Source organism: Salmo salar, chromosome 10 (assembly GCF_965601325.2).
Source record: "Salmo salar chromosome 10, fSalSal1, whole genome shotgun sequence".
NCBI classification, from domain to species: Eukaryota; Metazoa; Chordata; class Actinopteri; order Salmoniformes; family Salmonidae; genus Salmo; species Salmo salar.
Window position 1 is genome coordinate 15804735 of NC_138300.1, and position 27978 is coordinate 15832712.

Genomic DNA, 27978 nt, shown 5'->3' on the forward strand with positions numbered 1-27978 from the left:
TAGTTCACATTCTTTTATTTGAACCATAGATATAAATAAATAAGAAAATACATATATTGAATGACAGTGAAAAGTCTGTTCTTTGCGCACTTTAATACTGATGAAGGATGTGGAATGACTCCTCAAAATGTCGATACTTTCCTATCGTCACGGTCACACGCACCTGACCTCTAGTACCACGTGTTTACTGTTGAAAGGTCCAAATAATTTACTACACATTTTCCGAATGGGTCTGTCTGAATTCTCATCATCAACTTCTCTGCTCTACTTTCTCATTGTTTACAACCTTATGGTTTTACAATGTCTTTCTTTAGACAGTCAACCAAACACTTTGGCAGTTATTGCTTTGTGTACAATGTATTCTTGTAATGGCATTAACAAAAAAAACTATCAGCAGCATTGGAAAGGACTTTGTCTATTGATGGACAAATCCTAAATTCAGAACCCTGACTGACAACATCAGGGTGACTGAAAACCAACCAGGAAATGACCTAATAAAAGGACTGATGATAAGATAGCCTGGTCCCAGATCAGGCGTGACAATGACCGTATGAGTTGGCAAGACAGTATAAACAGATCTGGGACCAGGCTACTGATAAAAAAGTGGATGCTTTTCAGTCACAACCGTGACCTTCTGATTGATAGGGGAACTTAATCAGATTTGGGTACTGTGCATTTATATGGTAAAATGTAAACAAATATTGATTCTACTTTGTTTGGCAAACGCACACAAGCAGAGAGGAAAGTGGATGATCCTTCGGTACAATCAAGACGGCATGGATAGTGTTGTTGATCCACTTGGACCGAGGAAGACAAACAAAATGTAAGTTTGAGACTATGCGTGTTGGGTTTTGAAACGCTGTCATTTTCAAGTTCGTCATTACTGTGACAATTGACAAAATGTAGATAGTTGTGACACCTTATTCTCATCCCATTCTTTGGAGTAAGTCGTACCTTTTTTAGCCTGCGTGCTTGACTTTTTCTGCATTCAACAACACAAACATGGTCAAAGACAAGTTGGTTAAAGCACAACCAGACTGGCACCCGGGCTAGTTCCTTGTAGCTATTGCAGTAAACAGGACACACCATTGGAAGAGACTATAGAGAAATGTGACTTATTCTTGACTACACTTCCGAAACTCAAGACATTGACTCCTTCATTTCTTGTAAGACTTCATCTACTCTGTGCTATCCAGAGTACTTCATCGCCATAGTGCTTCAGTTCATATCCAAGACGTACGTTTATTACTAGTCCAAGACTAAAAAAACGTGGTCTTCTTTTTCAGTTAGGATTATGTCCCATCGTTCCATTCACTCCACAAGGCTGGCTAGGCAAAAATAGCATCTTGGACTCGAAGAGACTGCAAACTGCTAGGTTCGTTTAAATGGTATCACTTTTGAGATGCTTCATGTCGTCTCTGTTGCTAACCCACACAAATCCAGATCTGGTTTCTGACTAAACCAATAACCACAATAAAAACATGATTTAATTGCATAAAGATGCATGGAATAATACTGTAGGAGATTGTTATGAGGTATTTAACAGAGGATCTCCTACCAGACTGTATTATTGATGTGTGAGCTGCTGAAACCTTTGTGCATTTCCTGTAATGATAAAAACATTTTTTTGTACTGCTGTGTTTTAAAAAGAGGTAAGGTAAGGAGCACCTAACGCCAAAGAACTCAAGGAAACATAACACAACATGAGGAAAACACAACATGAGGAAAACACAACAGGACATGAGGGAACATGAGACAGCTACTGCTCTTATAGCAACTCCATGTGACCCATATAGGAGAGCCAATCGTGTCAAACATCTTGATGTGTCTTCAGAAGAATAATGCTCTATTTAGAGAGAGGACATTATTACTACTGTCAAAGCAAGCAGGCATAGAAATAGCCACAGTCATAAAGCCGATCACACACACTGTCCCTCTGTCATACCCCCAACACCCCAGGTTTCCATGGGGATTTGTGGTTGCTGTGGCGTCGATGGTTGCCATGGCGTCTGTGGTTGCCATGACATTGCCGGTTTCCATGGCATTGCCGGTTGCCATGGTGTCTCCACTGTAACCGGCGGTCCTCAGGTTGCCTAGCGAGGAGGGGGGAGTCTCCTGTGTCGGAGCACGCGGATAGAGGCTATGTTGTCCTGGGTCATTAGGCATGTCACCAGGTCCAGACTGAGACCAGCCACCTTCTCACCGTTCACCTCCAGCAGCTCGTCTCCCACCCCCAACAGCCCCGCATACAGCTTCTCTGTGCTGCTGTCGCCCATCTCCTCCACGTACACACCTACAAGGCAGACAGGATAAAGTACAGGAGCGTGTTGCTGGTAAGGCTACACACACCTTCGTTATAACACACGGACAGGTAATAGTAGTGATACCACAGGAGAGGAGTATCACTACCAACACATACACCTTACTGGTTACACACATGTACACCTTAGGGATCTCACACACACACACACACACCCCTAATATAAAACACAACCTTAGGTCATGTTTTCCTCTCCTGTGTCCTAACACACACACGGCACATACATTACTAACACACAAACAGCAAAGGAATACAACACTAAACACACATTCAACTGCAGGACAGGAGAGAAGTAAGAAGATGAAAAACACCTTGAGCACACAGATTGGGGCATTCTAATAAACAGCACACGATTACAGAAGACTACATCAGAAAAGACAACCAACACAACAGGGCAAATCCTAGCCTGGTACCAAACTGTTTCTGATCATGGTCTAGCCTGGTCCAGACCAATGACGAGACAATGACCATAGGAGTTGGTAACAGCACAAACAGATCTGAGGCCAGGCAGATCCAAGCTCTCCTGTCCTTATGTACCCGAGTCTGGTCGTCCTTTGCCCCGGGAGATGAGGAAGCCGAATGGTCCGTTGGGGGGTCTGCTAAGCTCCAGCAGGAGGGTCCCATCAGGGAAGGCTTGGGCCACCCTCCCCACAGAGCGCACCCCGCTGGGGCAGCCCACATCCTCCACACTCAGAGCCCTCTGAAATCCCCTACTGGAAAGACAGGACAGCAGCGTTGCGGTGACACATATGGGGCACCATTTGTAGCATGGAATAAATATTCATTCATTACCACAAAATACAAACATTGCATTCTTTGACACAGGCTCAGATGTCGCCATGCAGAGTTTTGGAGAACGGACATTGCAATCTACGCTCCCAGGTGGTTTCCTGAATAATTAGGTCAACCCTTAGATCTTCATTACGATTTCTTTGACCTAAGACCTGAGACCACCTCTGCAATAGCACTGGATGTACGCATGTAATCTTGTTGTATAGATTCATCACACTCAGTATGGCCATTAGGGTTTCAATCAAGGTATACTGACGCATTTCCACATGATGTCATCCTATGGCAAACATGCAATTTTATTTCAGTAATAAGCAATGAAGGTCAATGGAGAGACAAAGGAAAGTGTGCTGCCTTGTGCCATTTCCCGTTTTATAATGTACATAATGAAGTCATTGCATGCAGGTGGGGGGGAGGGGGGGCGAGAGATGGTCTGCTCCCTACATTAAGGTCTTTATGGCAGAAGCCACTCCCCAGCCCACTTCCCAGAGAGCCACGTAGCTCGGTCCATATATAGCACGGCTGTCATGTCCCTAGCCTATCAGGTTTCTGACTGCCTATCGAGGAAGGCTATCTAAGCGCAAGGCTGAGGCTGGAATGTCCTCGTCTCTCCTGGATCAGTTGCCGGTGCACTCATGTAGACGTGCACACACACACACACCACACACACACACACACACACACACACACACACACACACACACACACACACACACACACACACACACACACACACACACACACACAGGCAGTGTCAACAACGTCACCCGAACAGTCCGTGTTCAATTTCACCACTGCTCCCAGCCACCTTTCCAAGTCCATCATGATGTGATGTTGCGATAGTCTACTGGATTCCATGTCTTTTTATTGGCAGCACCACTACATTCGCTCTATTTTTATCTCTCCACTCCGGACACCCCCTCAGACCCAGTAAATGGAAACTATTCGGTTACACAACACACACGGCAGCCGTCCATGCATACCAGAGATATGATATCAACGGAGACTTGAGCACATGCCAGCATTGTAATCTCCTATCAGGAAGGATCGACGTTGACTTCATTCATAATATTAAATCAGTGTGCAAACTTTAAACCGTGACAGATAGTTGGATGTTTGATGGCCTTACACTACTGTAACAGTTGCCTATTGGATTGTTGCTGATGCCATAGCTCTAATGTTGTGTGTGTGCATGTCTGTTTATGTTGTACCTGAGAGCAGGGCTGCTGGGTTGGTCTCCAGGTGTGTATGCACTGGAGCGATCTTTCTTCTTTGACGACTGTAAATTCTGGACTGATGACGATTTCCTCAGCTGCATAAAGGGTGACCCCTGGTGGTGAGAAATGAACACGACAGTAACCCTGTCAGCTTCCACAATACTGGCGCATTTAGATTTCTTCATAAAGCATAATGTTACCAAATATACTCTTTATAGCATAGTTATGTGTGAAATCATGTACATTTATACTTATTACACACTTTTCTATTCATCATGTTACAATCAACTAAACTCTCAATATTCTTATAGATTAAGCAGTGTTTGACAGACAAAGTGGCACTCTCTCAGACTACAAGAACGGTTCAAATCCATAGAATTCCCTATAATTCAAAAGATAAGTTTGACATGACAAAGGAAGGTCTTCTCTCACCATGCGTAGGGATTGGAGCGAAGGTGCTTTCCTCAGCTGGCTGGGGTCTGGGCACTTGGGGGTGCCGAGGCTGGGACCGGGGGTGGAGGTGGGGCCAGGAGAGGCCGGGGGGAGGCCACGGGGCTGGAAGCTAAGCTGCTCCATGCTACTGGAGCGCCCTTTACCCAGCTTCCCCACTCCGTTTAGGCCGATGGCGGAGAAGAAACGACGCAGAGAGAGCTTGGACCTGCCCTCCCGCTGCTCTGTCTCTGCCCTTACCCTCCTTTGAAAAGAGAGAGAGAGACATGAGCAACGCCACAAAAAAACTAAAAGGCAGAGGCTGTGGATCCGAATGTAACCACCGTGTTCCGGCCCCGTCCCTTCCCCCTGGAACCCTCTTCCCCAGAGCTAAAGATCCATATCACATTCTGCGCATGTTTCTTTCCCTCTACTTTACGGACACATTTGTGGTCACCCTCACTGTCAATCGTGAAAGTAAATTCAGTTCTTACAGTCAGTTCTTACAGTTTTACCGGTGAAACATCCATGCAGCATCTGCATGCTAACCGTTTGATGTCAATCAGTTATGGTAATATGCATTTACACTGGGTATAGAAAGTCACCGTCCCCTTTCAAAACATTCATCTGTAGTTGCCTTACAGCCTGAAATGAAAACACATTAAATCTGACTTTTTCACAGCTTTATTTATTTACACAGAGTAATTCACAATATCAAAGTGAAAAAAAGAAATATCTGAAAAATAATTACAATTAAAACAGTAAAATACCCTATTTGGATAAGTGGACACCCCTCCTGAGTTAATACTTGGTGGAACCACCTTTTGCTTGAATTACAGCCATGAGTCTCTTTGAATACATCTCTACTAACTTTGCACACCTAGACTGTGCAATAGTCGCACATTCTTCCTTGCGGAATTGTTCAAGCTCAGTCAAATTGCTTGGGGACCGCTCATGGACTGCAATCAAGTCATTCCACAGATTCTCGATGGGATTTAGGTCGAGGCTCCGACTAGGCCGCTCAAGGACATTCACCTTCTTGTCTTTCAGCCACTGTACAGTTGCTTTGGCGGTGTGCTTTGGGCCATGGTTCACGTTTCAACATGACAATCTTCAACTTCCTGGCAGAGGGCTGCAGGTTCTCCTCAAGAATCAGTCGGTATTTTGCACTGTCCATTTTCCCCTCTATCCTGACAAGTGCTCCAGTCCCTGCTGAAGAGAAACACCCCCGCAACAGGATGCTGCCACCGCCGTGCTTTCCTGTAGACATGGTGTTCTTTGGGTGGGAAGATGTAAAGTGTTTTTTCCCCTTGCCACCCTCCCATAGAGGCCAGATTTGTGGACCGCTTGTGATATTGTGGTCGCACACATTGACCAGTCTTTGCCATAAAGGCTTGACGCTCCTTCAAAGTCGTCATTGGCCTCTTGGTAGCCTCTCTGATCAGTCTCCTCCTTTCCCGCTCATCCAGTTTGGAAGGACGGCCTGATCTATGCAGGGTCTGGGTGGTGCCATACGCCTTAACCACTTAATAATGGTCTTAACTGTGCTCCGAGGGATAGACAAAGCCTTTGGAATCTTTTTATATCCAGCCCCTGACTTGTGCCTTTCCACAGTGGATTATTTGCTTTGAATTGCACTATTAAATAGTGGAGTCCTCTATGAACAACTGCTTTTATTCGGAACTAATCAAAGTCACTACAATTGATCACAGATGGAAGCTAATTAGCTTGATTTGTGATCTGGAAGGTGGTTGGTTATATCTCAGCAAGTTGGCATTTCTAAGGTGGGGGGTTCACTTACCCAAATATGGTATTTTACTGTTTTACTTAATTCATTTTCAGAGCTTTAAAAAATAAAAATAAAAAATCTCACTTGGATACTGTGGGTTACTCTGTGTAAATAATGCCGGAATGGTCCAATTCCATGTGTTTTTATTTCAGGCTGTAAGGAAACAAAAAGGTGAACATTTTGAAAGGGGGTGGTGACTTTCTATACCCACTGTAGGTCTTCTTAGTTATGTAGTGTTGTTTTGAGTTATGTACAGTGAGTGAATTGTAGAGAAGAGGGTGTTAAACTGTAGCATACCAGTGTTTTGTTTCAATTTTTTTTTTAAATCATATTTTGCCAGGTGGCGCACGCTGTTAAGTTGTGGCCGCATGAGAGAAGAATTGGGCCATTTGCCCAATCATCCTAAAATCTCATAAGAAATGAGGTGGTGTTTGTCTTACAGTAACCTTATACTATTATATTCGGTTCTATTATGTAGAATACTGTCATTATGTGATCTTGCAGACATTGATTCAGCTTTGATATAGCTTTATTAAATGAGCACCATTCTCCAGTCATCACCTAAATACTGTAGCCTGTTCTCTGGGCAGCCGAACGAGTAGAGCAGAGACTGTGCGTAAAGTAGAGAATCTCAGACATGCGCAGAACCTTCAGCCCTTTAGCTATTGGCAAGAGGGTTCCAGAAAATTCACACCCGCAGTCAGTCCGTAAACAAAAGAAAGGTGCAGCCTGGACATCATGAAAGCACTCTGGTCAGGTCAAAGGTTGGTTCATTTCCATTATACTTTTCCATTATAAATACTTAATTTAATTTGATTGGAAAAACCTTTTAGAAATTCTGTCCGAATGAAATAATACAGGAAAATGGAAAGAACTAAGTGTAACGCCTCTGACACAGGAGCCATATATGAGCAACGTGTATCCATTCACTTACTACTATTTGGTCAGAAGAGGTCAGTGTTGAGTTAAAAAGGCTTCAACTGACGAAGTGCTCTATTTATGTCTGCACCACCACTCTAAAACCACCTTGTTTGACCTAGTTTCTATAAAAACAGTCTGTGGAAGACTAATAATGGCTATGGGCTAAGGCTGGCAGGCAGGCTGGCAGGAAGGCAGGCTGGCAGGCAGGCAGGCTGGCAGGCAGGCAGAGCTCCAAATTAGATGATAGCTTGGTAAAATGGAACATAATCTGGGAATCTCTCTCGGAAAGGTATTAGGGAGAAGGACAGATGTTCATTTTGGGTCAAACCTCCACCTGGGGCAGGTGTGGGCAACTCTTAAGAGTGTGCTTTGTTCCAGCCTAACACTTCTACAGTAATTCAACTAATCAAGGTACTGTGATGAGCAGGCCTGAAGTGCTTTCATGCCAAATTCTGCCATATACAAAGAGTGATATTAGTGACTCAGCTATGAGTTCTAGCCCAGCTCCGAACTCTCGATTTAACCTTGATCTGAAATAATGCTCAAAGAATTCCACCAAGTCTACGAGAGGACAAGGTAATCCTTTACGATCTTCATGAAGAACCTAATCATACAGGCTTCGGATCAGTTTAGAATTAGAACTAAGAGTGTGGTGGAGAGAGGTACCAATACTCACTGAGTTGGACTAGGGCTGTCCTCCCTTTGATGCTCTGCTCTCATTGGTCCCCTGACCCGTACATCACCCCCAGAGCGGTACAGGGGTGGGGTAATGATGCTGGTTCCTTCAAGACAGAGCTCTCCCATCTCTGGATGATGCTGCTCCACTTCTAGAGGAGAGAGTGAAGAGACTTCGATATTAGGAAGGTGTTCCTAATGCTTGGTATAGTCAGTGTACATTTCTAGTTTTTCCACTCTGTCATTTGCTTACAGTCAGCGAAAGGAAAGCTGACAGTCAGGGAGCATCGGAAATTCCAAAAGTGATGGATAGAGCACTAAATAATTGACCGCTAGAAAATAGAATGAATTTTAAGTGCAGCCTTCCAGACCTCAAGGAAGACCAAATGCGGCCTGTGGGTCAAAATGAGTTTGACACTCATGAGTTAGAGCCTTGTTATGACTGAGACGTTTGTATGTGATATGATACATTTTTGTAGAACGTCGTTTATGAAACATGAATTTCTAGCTACATATATTTTTTGGGGGGGAATGTTGAGTATTTCTCATGCATAGAGACAGAGAATTAGAGACAGGAGGGGAGAAAGTGTCAGAGATACAGAGAAAGAGACAAAGAGAGAGACATAAACAGAGAAATAGACAGAGACAGGGAGAATGAGAGAGACAGAGGCCACAGTGGGAACAATCAGATGCTTCACATATCCAATCATGCAGCCGGTGGAAACGGGGCGAACAGGCCTCGGTGGGATTACAGGGCTGAGGCTAGGGGATGTGTGTATGTGCTGACTGCAAAATCCCTGCTGGGACCTGGGTGCAGCACACACACAAACACACACACACAGAGGCATGTGTACACACGCACAGATGCACGTACGGATACACACACACACGTATGGATGCACGCTGACACATCACTGACACAAGCAGCATGGACTTAATTACCCACGAGGCTGTGCATTTACCAATGGCCACTAGGGAACTAGAGTAAGACTGAAAACATATTAAATTGTATATATATTTTTTTCATGTAATTTTCCTCTGAGATGCCCATACCTAATACGGTTTAGACTATTTTAGTCAATGGTGACTGTGATCAGAATCTGTGTCAGTATTCAGCTACAGTTCAGGTAATCCACCTAACCCCATTTGTAACATAACATCTAATCTTTATTTTTAAAGGAATACTTTGAGATTTTGGCAGTGAGGCCCTTTATATACCTCCCCAGAGTCAGATGAACTCGTGGATACCATTTCAATCCTTTTTTTTAATCCCATTTGTATCCCTTTAACAGCTGTTCTTAAAGGTTGTCTGATGGTAGTGAATAAATCCACTGCATTGGAATTCACCTCCTTTGCTCTCAACAAGGCATTTACCATCACCGCCCATTGATATGTAGATCACGCCGTCACCTAAGACTTCTGCCATTCAGATGAGCTGTGAATATTAGCAGCACATGATGTCGTTCTCACTAATCCGCTGTCCCACACACTGAGGTACAGTATATATAGGTACAGTATATTAGGGCTCCTGAGTGTCACAGTGGTCTAAGGCACTGCATCTCAGTGCTAGAGGCGTCACTACAGACCCTAGTTGGATTCCAGGCTGCATCACAACCTGCCGTGATTTGGAGTCCCATAGGGCGGCGGACAATTGGCCCAGCGTTGTCTGGGTTTGGCCGGGGTAGGCTGTCATCGTAAATAACAATTTGTTCTTAACTGACTTGCCTAGTTAAATAACAGTAAAAAAAAAGATATGAACTATGCCTGTATGACTCAGTTGGTAGAGCATGGCGCTTGCCCCGCCAGAGTTGTTGGTTCGATTCCCGGGACCACCCATACGTAAAATGTATTCACGCATTACTGTAAATCGCTTTAGACAAAAGCATCTGCTAAATGCAATAGATATTATTATTTATAATTTAACTAGCGACAGCGTCCAAGATGGACACCCATTGTTTTCAACGTAATCTACTCAAATTTGCGTACTCTGTTTCGTGGTTGCTGCCATCTTTCTATATCCGGTTTTACTACGCCTGCCCACTAGCGCTCAGTGCACACTGGACAGCAGTATCGCGCGAACATGCTCCGGGAACTCTGCCAGAGTGTGCCATGCATATGGACAGCTAAATATACCAACCGGCACTTCCCCTGGCCAGCTGGACTCGTAACGTCAGAGGACGAACATAAAATGTTAATATCTTGGGACGTGAGTGATAGGAAATCAAATAAAACATGTAATAATTCAAAAGGTGATGACTAAAGTGTCTAATGATTTTTTTTAAATTTAACTTCTCTATGGGGCCGTCTTGTCTTTCCGGGCCGCACTTTGGTTCTTCTGAGCACAGTGGAAAGTGTGTTTCTAGAGTGGAAACCTGGGGCCCTGATCCCAGAGCACAGAAGTTAGGGGGTGTGTGTGTGTGTGTGTGTGGGAGTGTAAGGCTCTCTACTTTATAGTGTGTGTGTGTGTGCTTGTACATTGCAATGGACGTGTTAAACTATACTTGTGGGGACTTCTAGTAAACCAAAAATGTTGACCAACTGGGAACATTTTGTTAGTCTTCACAAGGATAAATGTTATTTCTAGGGGATTTAGGGTTAAGGGTAGAATTAGTGTTATGTGTGTATTTGAAGCTGACCTGGTGCCGCAGGGTCCCCCATCTTCTCTACTGCTGTCCTAGCTGGCGATGAGGAGGTCTTCAGCAGGGAGGCAGGCCTGATACAGGGCATCATTGTGTCGGTGCTGGAAGTCAGCCCCAAAGAAGAACCATACTCCACGAAGTTCCCACCGACAGAGTGCTTGTTCTGGGGGCTAGGCGCAGCCCCTCTCCCTTGTTCCTCCAAGGAGTTCTGGGGCAAAAGGCGGTACTGTGGTGAAGGCATGAGTTTGACCACTCGCTGGCCATTGAGCCGGCTCTTGGGTCCTGATTTCAGAGCTGATTTGATGGGCGTTGGGGAAGGGGGAAAGGGGGCGCCGTTGAGGCACGGGGGACTGTTTGTGGGTTCATCTGGGGGTGCAGGGGAGTGAGTGGGGAAACCCACCACCTTTGACTCTGGTTGCTCAATGGGGTACGGGTTGGGTGGCACCAGCACAATACCATTGGTTGAGCTCATCGGCGCTAAGCTGTGATTGGGCCTGGGTGCTGGTGGCGTTGGTGGCATCGTGATGGGTGCTCCTTGCCCATTGGTGCCCAAAAGCTCACCTCTCCTACTCCTCCTCTTCACCTTCATGGTTGACACTCGAACACTCCCTCCACCACCACCACTGCTGCTATCCGTCTCTCCCGCCGAGCCGTGGCCCGTCCTTTCGCCATCTGCCACATCGCCAGGGGTTACCTTGCCAATGTACGTCTCCTTGATCAGCTCGGTACGAACTGTCCGGCTGGGCTCGCTGGGAGCCACCCAGCAAGGCATCAGCACCTTCTCCTCCCCCTCTCTGTTCACCGGGAAGTTCTGCCCTATTGCGGGTGAAGGGTTCTGATGGAGGTTCAGGGGTGAAAGGTTCGGATGGTGGTTTGGGTTCAGGACCCCTCCTTCAAGGAACGTCCCGCATGAGTTGCACTGCCTGTTAAGCGCCTCCTCTTGTGCCACCAGGGATTTGAAATGGCTGCCACCGTTTAAGTGGCCTTCCTGTGCCCTGTGGGCCTTCTTGTGCCCTCGCTCAACCACTATTCCAGTTCCTGGATCAGTGTCCCTCCGCCCGTTGACATAGGAAGAGAGATTGGGCTTGGATATAAGCAGCCCTTGGGCCCTCTCACCCGCCCTCCTCCTCTGACGAAGCCTCTCCAAGTAGCGCACCTCTGCGTCTTTCTCCGATTCGTCCTCGAAGCGGACCCGCGTCGGTGATTGGCCGGGACGTCGGCGGGGGCCACAGGCCGAGTCGCTGCTGGAGGAGTCACTGAGGTTTCCCGAGAACGAGGTAACTGCAGAAACCGTCGCTGACGACACCGACTGGCCGTCCTTCCCCGCCAGCGGAGCCCGGTGCAAGGAAGCTCCAGCCGTCGACAGCTGCTCCCTGTGTATGGATGCACACACACATCCAGAAGGACACACAAACACACACTGGCACCACTGTGGTAAGGTAACACACACACACACACACACACAAACCCTAACCCCCAAAAAAGACTGAAACCCCATAAAGAAGCATTCAGCATTTTTCCTCTTAACACAGAGGATTGGTTGGATGCCTGTGCGATTCTTATCTATGTTCTGGCCCCTCTCTGTCCCAGCCGCTACATTCCCAACTCTCGCTAAGGGGAAGGTCATCCCCAGTATGGACGTCCTTTCTGTCTGTATCCAATCACATAGCTGTCCATTATCGTGGTAGCAGAGGCTACAGTGAGGGAAAAAAGTATTTGATACCCTGCTGATTTTGTACGTTTTCCCACTGACAAAGAAATGATCAGTCTATAATTTTAATGGTAGGTTTATTTGAACAGTGAGAGACAGAATAACAACAAAACAAATCCTGAAAAACGCATGTCAAAAATGTTATAAAATTATTAGCATTTTAATGAGGGAAATAAGTATTTGACCCCTCTGCAAAACATGACTTAGTACTTGGTGGCAAAACCCTTGTTGGAAATCACAGAGGTCAGACGTTTCTTGTAGTTGGCCACCAGGTTTACACACATCTCAGGAGGGATTTTGTCCCACTCCTCTTTGCAGATCTTCTCCAAGTCATTAAGGTTTTGAGGCTGACGTTTGGCAACTCGAACCTTCAGCTCCCTCCACAGATTTTCTATGGGATTAAGGTCTGGAGACTGGCTAGGCCACTCCAGGACCTTAATGTGCTTCTTCTTGAGCCACTCCTTTGTTGCCTTGGCTGTGTGTTTTGGGTCATTGTCATGCTGGAATACCCATCCACGACCCATTTTCAATGCCCTGGCTGAGGGAAGGAGGTTCTCACCCAAGATTTGACGGTACATGGCCCCATCCATTGTCACTTTGATGCTGTGAAGTTGTCCTGTCCCCTTAGCAGAAAAACACCCCCAAAGCATAATGTTTCCACCTCCATGTTTGACGGTGGGGATGGTGTTCTTGGGGGTCATAGGCAGCATTCCTCCTCCTCCAAACACGGCGAGTTGAGTTGATGCCAAAGAGCTCCATTTTGGTCTCATCTGACCACAACACTTTCACCCAGTTGTCCTCTGAATCATTCAGATGTTCATTGGCAAACTTCAGACGGGCATGTATATATGCTTTCTTGAGCAGGGGGACCTTGCGGGTGCTGCAGGATTTCAGTCCTTCACGGCGTAGTGTGTTACCAATTGTTTTCTTGGTGACTATGGTCCCAGCTGCCTTGAGATCATTGACAAGATCCTCCCGTGTAGTTCTGGGCTGATTCCTCACCGTTCTCATGATCATTGCAACTCCACGAGGTGAGATCTTGTATGGAGCCCCAGGCCGAGGGAGATTGACAGTTCTTTTGTGTTTCTTCCATTTGCGAATAATCGCACCAACTGTTGTCACCTTCTCACCAAGCTGCTTGGCGATGGTCTTGTAGCCCATTCCAGCCTTGTGTAGGTCTACAATCTTGTCCCTGACATCCTTGGAGAGCTCTTTGGTCTTGGCCATGGTGGAGAGTTTGGAATCTGTTTGATTGATTGCTTCTGTGGATCGGTGTCTTTTATACAGGTAACAAGCTGAGATTAGGAGCACTCCCTTTAAGAGTGTGCTCCTAATCTCAGCTCGTTACCTGTATAAAAGACACCTGGGAGCCAGAAATCTTTCTGATTGAGAGGGGGTCAAATACTTATTTCCCTCATTAAAATGCTAATCAATTTCTAACATTTTTGACATGCGTTTTTATGGATTTTTTTTTGTAATTCTGTCTCTCACTGTTCAAATAAACCTACCATTAAAATTATAGACTGATCATTTCTTTGTCAGTGGGCAAACGGACAAAATCAGCAGGGGATAAAATACTTTTTTCCCCTCACTGTATCTTGAGTCATATCCAGGAGAGAGTGTATTTATTTACGCTATTGTTCATATACAACTTCATCTATAAATGTAAATGAGAAATGCATTTGGAAAAATGTCCATGGAAATAAAGTGATTGACAGTTGTGAGCCCACACTGTTGGATGGTGGGGAACACGATACTGCATGGCTGGCTAAGATTTCTCTGGGGAGTTGAGGGGAGTATTGTACTGTGCTTTCCTTGTATGTACTCCTCACACACTGGGTTTCTACCCCTGGGATTGTGTGTGTGGGGGGGGGGGGGGGGCTGAGGGTAACAGCTGGAAGATGTGTAGCGAAGCATTAGAGGGAATCAGTCTTATCAAGCGTCAAATCACAACCAGGAAGCTCCCTCCAAACCAGAGATATTTCTAAATTAAATCAGACCCAACACAGAAAACACCAAATGAATTGTTCTTATCCAATGAATAAACAAGACAATTTATGGCACCTCAATCCAAATTGCTTTCATTTGGAAGGATTTTGATAATAGTTGGTTGTCATTGAGGGGCCATTATTACATAATTTCTGTCATATCACCTAGTGATTGGCCGGTATCCAAAAAGTCCCATCCAATCACTCTAATCTGGAGCGAATGTTGATGCTTTCTGGTGATTGACAGCTGTATGAGGGAACATCCTGCCTTGGTCAGAGTGAATGTGCTGAGGTAATCACTAATCACTGCTCCCGGACCATGATATTAGGATTGAGATTAGGGAGGTGTATAATTCCAGCTGGATTGCGTAATGTGGAAATAGACGTGTGTGTATGAGCGAGAGAGGAGGGAGAGAGAGAGAGAACCTGATATAGCAACCAAGATAACCCAATGCCCTAAACCAATTCCCCAGTCGGTGGCCCGTGGGCCAAATTCTGCTTGTGGTTAAATGTATGTGCCCCCCCCCCCATTTTCCTTTTAGAATTGCTTTTATATAATTAGGGTTGTTGGACATAAGACTGTAAAATCACCAGCAAAGCAGCTGAAAGTGATTTTAATTTAGGAAATCTGTTACCAATCTGTTCCCACGCATAAATAGATGTACTCAAGGCTTGAAATGATTCTGTTTTTGTCCAAAAAAATAAGTAATTTTATATATATAAAATTATTTATTTTTTTGGACAAAAACAGAATCATTTCAAGCCTTGAGTATATATGGGCTTCTTGCAGTCAATATATATATGGGCTTCTTGCAGTCAATTTGCAGTGTACAAATTATTTATAACTACAGTACCAGTCAAAACTTTGGACACACCTACTCATTCAAGGGATTTCTTTATTTTTACTATTTTCTACATTGTAGAATAATAGTGAGGACATCAAAACTATGAAATAACACATATGGAATCATGTATTATTCTAAAATGTAGAAAATAGTCAAAATAAAGAAAAAGGTGTCCAAACTTGACTGGTACTGTATGTTCTGGCTCCCCCACCATCTGTGTTACGCTCGTCGTAAAGATTGGACCAAGGTGCAGCGTGGTAGGCGAACATTTTACTTTTATTTCAAATGAACACCGACAAAACAACAAAATACAAAACGAACGTTAAGTTCTGCAGGCTACACAGCAACTATACAAAAACAAGATCCCACAAACTAAATGTGGGGAAAAGTGTTGCCTAAGTATGATCCCCAATCAAAGACAACGATAGACAGCTGCCTCTGATTGGGAACCATACCCGGCCAACAAAGAAATAGAAAACATAGATTGCCCACCCTAGTCACACCCTGACCTAACCAAATAGAGAATAAAAGGGATCTCTAAGGTCAGGGCATGACAATCTGCTTAACAACAACAACAAAAAAATCAGCTCACAGCTGAATCCGCCCGCGCCTGCCCTAAACCATTATTATTATTATTACACTTAATTAAAAAGCCTTGAAATTAGAACAATAGAAAAGTGTGTATTTACATATTGACGTCGACCACAACCATTGCTCCTACTATTATAACTGTAACACCACCATAATTACTACTATTATAACTGTAACACCACCATAATTACTACTATAGTTTTCCGGAAACTACTATTTGAGATACAGGACAATGCCATACACATGCTCTATAACTACTTTTGCTAGAACTATTTACCCAGCTGTACATGGAAACTGCAACTACATATTGTATAGTTATTGTGTAGTTACTAGTTAGATAAATGTAAATATTACATACATAGTACTACATAATGTAGCATCTGTGTAACTAAAGTGTGACCCATAATAGATATGTGACATATCGGCATTTAAAAATGAATAGAGGGCACTGTAAATAGAACATGCGTGAGCAATGCTACATTTAAAGCAGTAAATCCAATATGTGTCATATCACTACCACCTGTCGCAGCTTGCTACGCTGAACACTATCAGTAAACAGACCGTGAGAGAGCCGCAGCACACTTTAACCGGCCAAACACAAGACAGCCGTCCGGTTGCTCCGGCACAAAAGCCTACAGAGATTCACAGGCCCTGCTGGGCCCCACAAAACAGAAGGGAAGAAAAGGAGAGAGAAAAATGAGGAAAAACGCTTTCTTCTTTGGTCTCGTTTGGTTGGCTATGATGCTACAGGTGTCTGCTACAGCTAAGCTCTGCTGGTAAACAGCCACACACACACACACACACAGACGACCCTCAAACCCACACACATAAACACACCCACTTGCGGAGCAGCAGACTTACGGGTTGTCCCTCTGGACGGGTAGGATGGTGTGGTCAGCCTTGAGTGGGAAGGACCGGGCCTTCATGCGGGCTCTCTCCAGGAGCCGCTTGGCCTGCTCATGGCGCGGACTCAGCGGCAGGTCCTCGCTGGACACAAAGGCCCTGTCGGCCGCACACACGTCCACACACACACACACACACAGGCAGGGGGGGTTAGGGGGAGGAGGAGGAGAGATGGTAGAGAGGCACACGTCAGCGCCTGTGCGGGAGAGACGCTCATAGAGAAGGGGATTAGGCCGAGCAGGCAGTCACTACTAATTAGGCTGACAAGGGGTGTGTGTGTATCAATGAGCTTTTGTGTGTGTGTGTGTGTGTGTGTGTGTGTGTGTGTATCTTTTCATAAGCTTTTATCTTGTTTGCCTTTGCTTGTGTTTATGTGTGTGTGTGTGTGTGTATTTGTGAATGTGGGAACGAGGGACTGTGAAGCAGTCCCTTTGCCTGTAGACCCGTGTGTGAGCGGGGTTACAGACATGTGAACATTTTCCCAACACCAAAAACACAATTACCCACAGTGCTCAGAGCTTTAACCACACAGCTGCCCATTCAATTTCAACACAACACCTGCTTAACAGGCACTCAATGGGAAAACAAATGAGTGTGTTTCAAATACTAGGTGCTTCACCGGAAAGCCTTTCTCTTGTGTTTCTCTTGTGTAAGTCTGTAACTGGTTACAGAGAAGAGAGATATGATCATAATCCTCTTTGGTGATGAGGGTGGGGCTTTTAGTAACAGCTGTTATAAACACTGTGTCCCTGTCACTAATTGCAGCTTGGGGCTCTAACACGGAGAGATACAAGAGCAAAGCAGTAGAGTCACTGGTGTTTGCTAGTGTCGTGAAAGCATCTGCTGTATCTTCTAGATGTATTAGAGCGACAGTATTTAGGTTGGGGGTTTGGGTACCCAAATGACATTTGTTTGTGATACGTTCATATTTAAGCTATGGTGTAGAGGCGTAGGTGGTAAACCCTCCCCCTGGATAGCCACTGGGTGCGCGGGTTTTGTTCCAGCTTTACTCTAACACAATAATCAGGTGTTTTAAAGCAGCATACCCAGTAGCTCTCCAGGAGGTTCTACTGTACCTTTGGCTGTGCTCGCTGTCTTGGAGGGAGATTCCTGAATCCCAGTCACTGTCATTCAGTGCAATGAAACCTATAGGGACATAAATAGACACTGTAACCAGGCAGACTTAAGTATAATTTCCCTCCAGTATTGAAATGGCGTTGATTTCCTTATTTCTCTGTAAACTACAATAAAACAATTATTAGCAAGAAATATGGAAGAACCGTATTAAGTTTAACTATTTATTTACTTTTCCCTTTGTATATACAAAGCATGATTCATTTAGCATTGTGGATATTTGAGGCCATGAGAGTGAGGGACAGAGCAACCCACAGGCGGAAGACAACTTCTGTTTGTGACAGTTGCAATTAGACAGGCATTACATTCATTAAACATCTGGTCAACAGTCAGCCTATTACCTCCCGCCCTCCTTTTCCTCTCAAGATTCTCTACTTTCCATTGTAATTTTTTTTACTTTATCACATTATGTTGACGGTGTTGAATGTGAACTGAGTGTTGGGGAAATGCACTCTAATATAACAGGTCCTTCTCAGGTAAACCCCTTTTACATCATTGAGGATTAAGGGGTCTACAAACTGTGATTTTACTACGGTTATCACCCTAACCCTGAGCTGCACCACACATTCACTAAAATAATCCATGGTTTTAGGTCTAGTGGGTGGCGTAGGCAAGTCAGTTAAGAACAAATTCTTACTTACAATGAAGCCTACCAAAAAGCAAAAAGGGCTCCTGTGGGGAGAGCTTCCTACTGCCTGAGCTATGTTGTTGATGTAAATTGATAAGAGCGTGGGGCCTAGGATTGAGCCTTGGGGGTACTCACTTGGTGACAGGCAGTGGCTGAGACAGCAGATGTTCTGACTTTAAACACTGCACTCTTTTAGAGAGGTAGTTAGCAAACCAGGCCAAAGACCCCTCAGAGACACCAATACTCCTTAGCCGGCCCACAAGAATGGTCTACCGTATCAAAAGCTTTGGCCATGCCAATAAAAATAGCAGAACAACATTGCTTAGAATCAAGGGAAATGGTGACATCATTTAGGACCTTTAAGGTTGCAGTGACACATCCATAAGCTGAGCGAAAACCAGATTGCATACCAGAGAGAATACTATAGACATCAAGATTGCCAGTCAGTTGATTATTGACAAGTTTTTCTCACACTTTTAGTTCTTTACTGTACCTCTACCATTGCACTGGGTCACCTCCTCGGCCCTCTGCTCCCTCTCCAGAGAGCAGAGGCCCGAGGCTCCAGAGAGCAGAGGGCTGAGGCTCCCTGGCTCTGGCCCTTGGCTCTTGTTCAGCATCTGCTTGAGGACGCCCCGATTCATCTCCACTCTCTCTGCTAGAGACATGGCACTCCCACTGCTGCACAGACTCTCCAGGCTGTCAGCCCTCCACAGGCCCCCCATTGGCCCCTGGGGCCCCAGTTCGCCCATACACCGCCTCAGACCCTCCAGGCTGTCACGGCGTAGCAGCTCCCTGCCCACCCTGCTGTGGGCCCTGGCTTTCCTCTGCTGGCCCCCAGGGGCCCCGGCTAAAGGCCTGTCTGGGGCCAGAGGCGCGTCTCCGTTCAGCAGTAGCGTTTCGGGCCTGGTGGCCTTCCAGAACCCCTTGGGAGGGACGCAGGGTTTAGCCGCATTAGCGGCGCTAACATTATCCGCCAGGGGGCTAGAGTTGGCGCTAACATCTGACAGGTTCTCCAGGCTGGAGCCCTCACCCAGCGCATGTGGGAGCGCAAGCAGGCTGAAGTCCAACCCACCCGTCCCCACCCCCTCCATCAGGCTGTCTGGCACCGCTGGGTGGAGTGTGGAACCCTGGGACTCTGCATCGTTGTCGCTACTACTTGAGCCCCAGCTCACCAGGACAGAACCGAATAGGGAAGAGGACACAGGAAAGGCCTTCTTATCCATGCCTGCCTTGAAAGCCTCCCTCTCTGCAGCCTTGTTGCGTTCAGACAGGGCCTTGACCTTCGACTGCAGGGCCGACACAGCTGAGCCCGGGGGCCCGGGCTGCTGCTGGAACAAGAGCTGGCTAAGGGGGCAAGGGGAGGGCGAGGTGGGGGTAGGGGTTGAGGTGGCAGGCTCCGGGCTGGGGCTGGAGGAGGGTTGGTCTTCCATGTCAGGTTGCAGGGTCTGGGGCTTGGCCCTCTGTGGCACGTAGGGCATGGGGAGAAAGGAGTCTGCCATGGCTACTTTCTCCATGGCCACATCACACAGTCAGGGGAGCGTCAGAGCTGTGGAGACAAGAGAAGAGATGCAAGGGATTTTGGTGTTATTTTCCTTTTTTTCCTCACTTAAAAGAGAGGACTAAGAGTATTGCGGTTGCTTTAGCGAGCAAATAAATATTTCATGAACAATAATTGTCATTTTAAGGACGCATGAAATGGCAGTTTCTCTAAATGCCTTTCAAAATCATACTTGTACTTTCACATTACAAATAAATGTTAAATCAAGTTAGAATCCAAAAAGGCATACAACCTGAGAGAAACCTACTTGTCCCTCATTAAAAGGGAGATAGCCACAAATTACTTCTCTTTTTGCTGTATTTGTACAAGGTTTGTTAGAGGTTAATTAAGACCGGGCCTTTCTGTTAAGTAACATGGTGGGCAGATGTACAACATTGCCTGGCAGCTAATTACTTTGGCAACCCTCTCTGATATTCACATTGAGGACACCACTTTGTCGCAAAGAGGTAAAACAATGGCGGCACAAAGGCTAGCTAACATCTTTAAAAGAGGTTCTCCTGAAACCAATAAAGGATATAACAAAGACAAGAGCAAAGGATAACTACCACCTAGACTACATTAACAGTGTGAATTGTGACTGCCATCCCAGAAACTGTGGAAAGGTTTTGGGGAAAAGAAAATAGAGTAATGTGTCATATTGAGATAAATTATGTAGCACGCAAAGCTATAGAAAACGATGGAAACAAACGTTTTACAGTACCCCTTTCCAAAAGAGATTGACTAATTTTCTCTCAACTCGAGGAGTGTTCTCTATTGGCATTCACAGCTTGTTTTTCTCACTTACTATGCAGCCTCAAATCCACAGGAGACCTCTAACTCTAACTCAAAGCCAAACAGAATTAGATACACATCAACAAACATCTCAATCCTATTATTACTGGGTAGAGGTCAACGGTGTTGCAACCACTACATTTTTTAAATAATTTTCTGCAGTAATATTTGATAAAACACTAGGCAGGATTTCTCAACAGTATGAGAGCCTCAATGGCTGGGGCCACTTGTACAGAACATTTCATCCTTATGTTCTGATATCATCCTCAAGGGTTCTGATAAATACAGTGTTTGTTGCTGTGTTAGCTTTTAATAACAACTTGGGTTAGTTTATCCAATGAGAAAAGGGACTGAGAGGCATGTCAAATTTTCTGGGCCCATAAATGACTTGCTCTTCACCATACCCATATTCAGCTACCTTTCTCAGTAACCATACACTGCGTGTACAAAACATTAAGAACACCTTCCTAATATTGAGTTATTGAGTGGTGGATCATTCTTGATACACAGGGGAAACTGTTGAGTGTGAAAAACACAGCAGCGTTGCAGTTCTTGACACAAACCGGTGCGCCTGGCACCTACCACCATACCCCGTTCAAAGGCACTTAAATCTTTTGTGTTGCCCATTTACCCTCTGAATCGCACACATACACAATCCACGTTTCAATTGTCTCAGAGCTTAACAATCCTTCTTTAACCTGTTTCCTCCCATTCATCTACACTGATTTAACAAGTGACAAAAATAAAGGATCATAGCGTTCACGTGGATTCACCTGGTCAGTCTATGTCAGGGGTGTCAAACATTCCGTGGATGGGTCTAGTGTCTGCTGGTTTTTGTTTTTTCCTTTCAATTCAGCCTTAGACATCGAGGTCAGCAGAGTTCCTTACTAATTAGTGCCCTTAATTAATCAATCAAGTACAAGGGAGGAACGAAAACCCGAAGACACTCGGCCCTTCGTGGAATGAGTTGGACACGTGGTCTATGTCATGGAAAGAGCAGGTGTTCATAATGATTTGTGCACTCAGGAGTGTTTATTAATGTTAGCGAGGTGACTTCATGAAATTCAATCCAGCTTCACCGAACAACCCTTAACAGTACTGTGCTTCTCAAGATGCAGGTAGCCTGCAAACACTGACAGCTCACGAGACAGTGTGCTCACATTAGAGAAAAACACAGTCCTGTTACCTGACAAGATATACAGTGAGCTCCAAAAGTATTGGGACAGTGACACATTTTTTGTTGTTTTGGCTCTGAACTCCAGCACTTTGGTTGTGAAATGATACAATTACTCCTCCTGTCTCAGCCTCCAGTATTTATGCTGCAATAGTTTGTGTCCGGGGGGGCTGGGGTCAGTCTGTTATATCTGGAGTATTTCTCCTGTCTTATCCGGTGTCCTGTGTGAATTTAAGTATGCCATCTCTAATTCTCTCTCTCGGAAGAGGACCTGAGCCCTAGGACCATGCCCCAGGACTACCTGGCCTGATGACTCCTTGCTGTCCCCAGTCCACCTGTTCGTGCTGCTGCTCCAGTTTCAACTGTTCTGCCTGCGGCTATGGAACCCTGACCTGTTCACCAGACGTGTTACCTGTCCCAGACCTGCTGTTTTCAACTCTGTAGAGACAGCAGGCACGGTAGAGATACTCTGAATGATCGGCTATGAAAAGCCAACTGACAATTACTCCTAAGGTGCTGACCTGTTGCACCCTCTACAACCACTGTGATTATTATTATTATTATTATTAGACCCTGCTGGTCATCTATGAACATCTTGACCATGTTCTGTTATAATCTCCACCCAGCATAGCCAGAAGAGGACTGGCCCCCCCTCATAGCCTGGTTCCTCTCTAGGTTTCTTCCTAGGTTCTGGCTTTTCTAGGGAGTTTTTACTAGCCACCTTGCTTCTACATCTGCATTGCTTGCTGTTTGGGGTTTAAGGCTGGGTTTCTGTACCGCACTTTGAGATATCAGCTGATGTAAGAAGGGCTTTATAAATAAATGTTATTGATTTGATTGAATTACAACGAGGTTAAACGTGCAGACTGTCAGCTTTAATTTGAGGGTATTTTCATCCAACAATTTAGAAATTACTGCACTTTTTGTGCATAGTCCCCCCATTTTAGGGGACCATAAGTACTGGGACAAATTCACTTATACAGTATGTGTATTAAAGTAGTCAAAAGTTTATATTCCTAGCACACAATGATTACATCAAGCTTTTGACTACAAACTTGTTGGATGCATTTTCTGTTTGTTTGTGCATCTGTAACTTTCTCACTCATCATTATTCCCGATTTATTCAGGACTATCCGTAATCATGGTAGCATCCACATTAATGTAGAAGCGTTTAGAAACATATTCTATTCTTATTTACAATAAAAGTGACTCCAAAACGACACAATACATTATTTACTATTGGGCACAAAATAATCTGAAACCACCAAAGCAAACAGCAAATGCATCCAACAAGTTTGCAGTCACAAGCTTTAATACACATAAGTGAATTTGTCCCAATACTTTTCTATCATTTCAAATCCAAAGTACTGGAGAACAGAGCCAAAACAACTTTTGGAGTTCACTGTATTACCCCTAGGACTGAGAAACCAGGGGAAGGAGGTTTACACAGATGTAAAAGGCTTCCTCGTGAGGGGCTTTGCAGAGAAACTCATTTGATTTAAATTAGTGTGTGCTTAATAAGGAAGGCTCCCTGCCAAGTTAACACCACCCACAAGCCTCAACTGTCAAGTACCCACAAACATCCCCATACTTAACCACACTCACTACTATTTACCCATTTAATTTAATATAGTGTAGAGAGAGAGAGTCATCAAGGGAAAGGGAAGAATTAGGGAAGCTTGACAGAAGGACCCTACACAAAGCCACAAGGCTATACTGTTGGATACTACATAGTACAGTACAACACCACCAGGAAAATATTTGTTATCGGCAATTCCATGGTAACAGATCAATGCTGACTCTGATTTTTCACAAAAGTACGCCAAACAAAAACCATTGATTGCAAAGTTATACAAACAATACAACTATGTACAGTACAGCAGAGTAGAGTATAGTTTAGTACAGTACAATAGAGTAGAGTTCAGTACAATAGAGTAAATTATACTATACTCTAGTGTGCTCTACTGTACCATGCTCTACTGTATGGTGCTGTCCAAACTTGTGAAACAGACGTCTATGATTGGTTCAGATTTGGACTGACCAAATTTCAACATCCATGGATATCCAGTGTCGGTTGGTGCTCAGTGGGTGAGAGGGCTGGTTACAGGAAATGGAAAGAGAGGGGGCTCATGGGTAGGTGTCAGTAAGAGCCGGGAGAGGTGATATTAACTGGAGAGCGAGAGAAGAGAGACAGGGAGAGAGAGGGAGGGGTTGTCCAGACTGTTTAAACACTCTTGCTTTAACCACCAGACGACAGAAAGAAAACAGTTATGAGTTGAACATAACATTATGCCAGTGGAAGGGAGGACAGTAGCGGGAGACCCAACTGTGGTTTGTGAATACTATAAATTCCCATTGTAGCAAATTCGGTTGCAGTCATTCTGTTAGATTTGTTTTGGTCCTTCTGTTACCGATTTAACAGAATGACACGTTTTAATCACTTAATAAATCATAAACCAAATTGTTATTAATAAAAATATAACAACTTGGTTGGTCTACCTTTACTTGTTACTTCTGTGAACTTTGATTATCCTCCCTCCTCATGATGGAGAGAAATTCAAAAATATGTTAAAGGTGCTACACATTGAATTTTTGTATTGTAATTTCAGAAAATGTCAATAATATATCTCCTGTAATGATAGTGTTTCACAATATTACTTACCCACCAGTGTTGTGTTTGGCTGTGATATTATCCTCTTGATATGGGAAAGCTATTTTGACTTTGTGGCTGTGTTATCTACTGGAAATTGGGTCAAGCAGCCAATGTAGAAATTGCTCTGTCATTTCATGGCTGCTAAAATTCTACACTGTTCGCTCAATTTCAGTTATATGAGAAAACAAGCACTGAAAAGTGTAGGATATCATTGTACCATCTAAATCGATGTGAAATATATTTTCAATAACAAAAAAATAGTTTTTTCAAGCAGTTTGAAGCTGGTGGACCTAAACCGAAAGTAAAAGGCTCAAGCGCGAGTCTTCGTCATGTTACGAGGAAATAGGATGCAGGGGAACGGGAAATTTGTTTGAATGCAGCCTAGTGCTGTTGCAATTCATCTAGCTTCCGCATAGGAGAGAAATTCTAGGTGTAGCGCCTTTAAAGATGTGTCGGCTTTTGGTAACAGAATGACAAGACACTAGGCAAGATTTATTAAAGCTGCAATTGACTGTAAAAGGTGATACACGTATATATCTTAAAGGTGCTACACATAGGATTTTTAGAATTTCTGTATATATCTGCAGTAATATTTCTTAAAGCGGCAATCAGCAGTAGAAACAATAACAAAGCGTTGTACCAGCCTCTGCTTCTGAACAAAGCTGAGGGATGGGACTGGAGAAATGTAACCACTCAAATTCAAAGACAGAGCCATTAATGCAATGACTGACCATCCATGATATCAAAATGATAATTTTAACCATGTTTAGAGGGTATAGTGTTTTAACCATGTTTAGAGGGTATTTGTTTACATGTATTGGAGTAAAACAAGCTTATATTTGGGGTTCTGATGGGGTATGAAAGTTGAACTAAGCTCATGAGGCATTTATAAGTTATATTCTTCAAGAATCAAATGGGTAAAAAAAAAAAAGACGTAGCAACTGCTGATTGCCCTTTTAAAACTATACAGAAGGCCAATAATTTCTGCAAAACTAAATATAAAAGTGTTAATATTAGTTGGCAGGGGTCTTTACTTCAACATTATTGTGTTTTTATGTATTTATAATACCTTTTAAGACTTTTTCTGCTACATGTTTAAGACCCCTTTTCCATCTGTTTGACCAGAAATCAAGGCCTCTGCTTATTCCAATTTTTTTGGATGGAAAATGGTTGGGAAATATATATACAATATGCCTTAAAACCTCTTATGGATCCACCCCTTTTTTTTTCAATTTTCACCTAAAATAACATACCCCAATCTATCTGCCTGTAGCTCAGGCCCTGAAGCAAGGATATGCATATTCTTGGTGCCATTTGAATGGAAACCCTTTGAAGTTTGTATTTTTTTGTACCATCATCTTTGAAATGCAAGAGAAAGGCCATAATGTATTATTCCAGCCCAGGTGCAATTGAGATTTTAGCCACCAGATGACAGCAGTGTATGTGCAAAGCTTTAGACTGATCCAAGGAACCATTGCATTTCTGTTCAAAGACTTCCCAAATGTGCCTAATTTGTTTATTAATAACGTTTCATGTTCAAAATTGTGCACTCTCCTCAAACAATAGCATGGTATTCTTTCACTGTAATCGCTACTGTACAATGGACAGTGCAGTTAGAATAACAAGAATTTAAGCTTTCTGCCAATATCAGATATGTCTCTGTCCATGGAAATGTTCTTGTTACTTACAACCTCATGCTAATCGCATTAGCCTACGTTAGCTCAACCGTCCCGTGGACAGGACACCGATCCCGAAGCAGTGAATTTAAAAAAAGATAATCTATATTTGACCCCAAATTTGTTGTGCTCCTACGAACTTCACATGTAAATGCTCATGGGGCTTTTTACATGGAAATGCCCTCATGCACTTGTTTAACTGGAACCTGACATCAAAAGTCACACACAGCTTTGATTGGGATTGTGTTGAAAGTATTTAAAAATAGTAACTTATTAAAGGTGTCTTGTCAGACCGGTCTTAAACTCATTCAACTCTCTCTACTGCCTCTCAAGAAAGACCAGAGCCCATATTCACAAATTGTCTCCGAGTGCTGATCTAGAATCAGTTTTCCCCTTTTGATCATAATTAATAATATTACACGGACAGGGGGGGGGGGAGACATGATCCTAGATCAGCACTCTGAGACACTTCATGAAATGGATACAACGCCGTAGGGTTTTAATCATCACAGATTCAGTCAGGAATGCAGCTGCTGTCTCCAAATTCCAGGGAGTGACTAGGGGACGCAGAGAGCATGTTAGAGGTAATAGGCTACACTTCCACACCAACATTGCACTTCACAACCACTGCGCTTGTGTTGAAATGCCTGCAGTCACTGAACCGCACTGCAACAAGGTCAACATGGGAGACTAAGGGGAGAAGGAAACCAATTGCTTCTGCGAGACTGGGTTTGTTCTAAAAGGAACTGTTTTAGTCTACGGTAATTTATCTGAACTTCCTCTGCCGACCTCACCTCTACTGAAATGCTACTAGGTTTCTAATTCACATGCAAATATGGTGGCCACAAAGGATGTAATAGATTTTGGCCTCTCCTGCCTGTATTTGAACTCGGACAATAGATGACACCCCAGATGCCATGATCAATAAAATACATTGAATACTTAAGTTCCAATTATCATTGAAATAATTATAGTTGGTTTCTTCCTTTGTTTAGATGAGAGAGAGAATAGTCCCTGAGAGTGTGAAGAGGAAAAAGTTGTGGGGTCTTACCTCTCTCCCTCCATTGGTGTTCAGAGACTGAGGTAGCTCTGCCTGCTCTGGCCTCCTCTCCCAAATGCCATCCTAAAATCTGCAAAATCTCAGCCCCAAATCTTCTCACTGTTATTTCAGCGACGCCTTCTATTTTGAAACAACCTTCCCCTTCCCTCCCTCCCTCCCTCTCTGTCTTTCTCCAGCTGTGTTGGGGCAGTTCAAGTGTGGGTCTCGTCTCCACTGAGCACTCACGCTCCCTTTAAGTACACAAATCTGGGAGTTTCACCAACCTTCTCCTCCCCTCAACAGTCCCTGCTGCCAAGTATCCAGTTCCTCTCCCCTCCTTCCTCTGGTAAAACATCTACAGCAGGCAGTGGGCAGCAACTGACTGTAAAAGGTGATCCACATGTGTGGAAGACTCAGAATTGCTTCGGGAGACAGTCTTGAGCAGCTGGTAGAGGATTGGCCATAGAAGTTCTTAAATGCAACACAAGGGTAGCTCTATTGGTGGAGGGGCTGAAACTCCTCCCGCTG

The 27978-nt window shown here is 44.3% G+C and overlaps 1 protein-coding gene across 3 annotated transcripts; it reads right to left on the reverse strand.

Moving 5' to 3' along the window:
- Window positions 1-27908, reverse strand: si:dkey-121a11.3 (uncharacterized protein KIAA1614). Of its 3 annotated transcripts, none has more exons than XM_014215995.3 (10): window positions 27463-27908; window positions 19073-20125; window positions 17894-17963; window positions 16776-16916; window positions 10777-12152; window positions 8142-8292; window positions 4759-5020; window positions 4321-4439; window positions 2858-3030; window positions 1-2293 (listed from the first exon to the last, which is right to left on the reverse strand). In XM_014215995.3, the coding sequence occupies exons 2-10, from the start codon at window positions 20091-20093 to the stop codon at window positions 2094-2096; spliced, it is 3513 nt and encodes a 1170-aa protein (XP_014071470.3). In that variant the 5' UTR covers window positions 20094-20125; window positions 27463-27908; the 3' UTR covers window positions 1-2093. The 3 variants fall into 3 exon arrangements, with proteins under 3 accessions (XP_014071470.3, XP_014071467.3, XP_014071466.3); XM_014215992.3 differs by having other exon boundaries at window positions 2858-3033; window positions 27735-27907; XM_014215991.3 differs by having other exon boundaries at window positions 2858-3033; window positions 27463-27907.
- Between the last annotated feature and the right edge of the window lie 70 nt (window positions 27909-27978).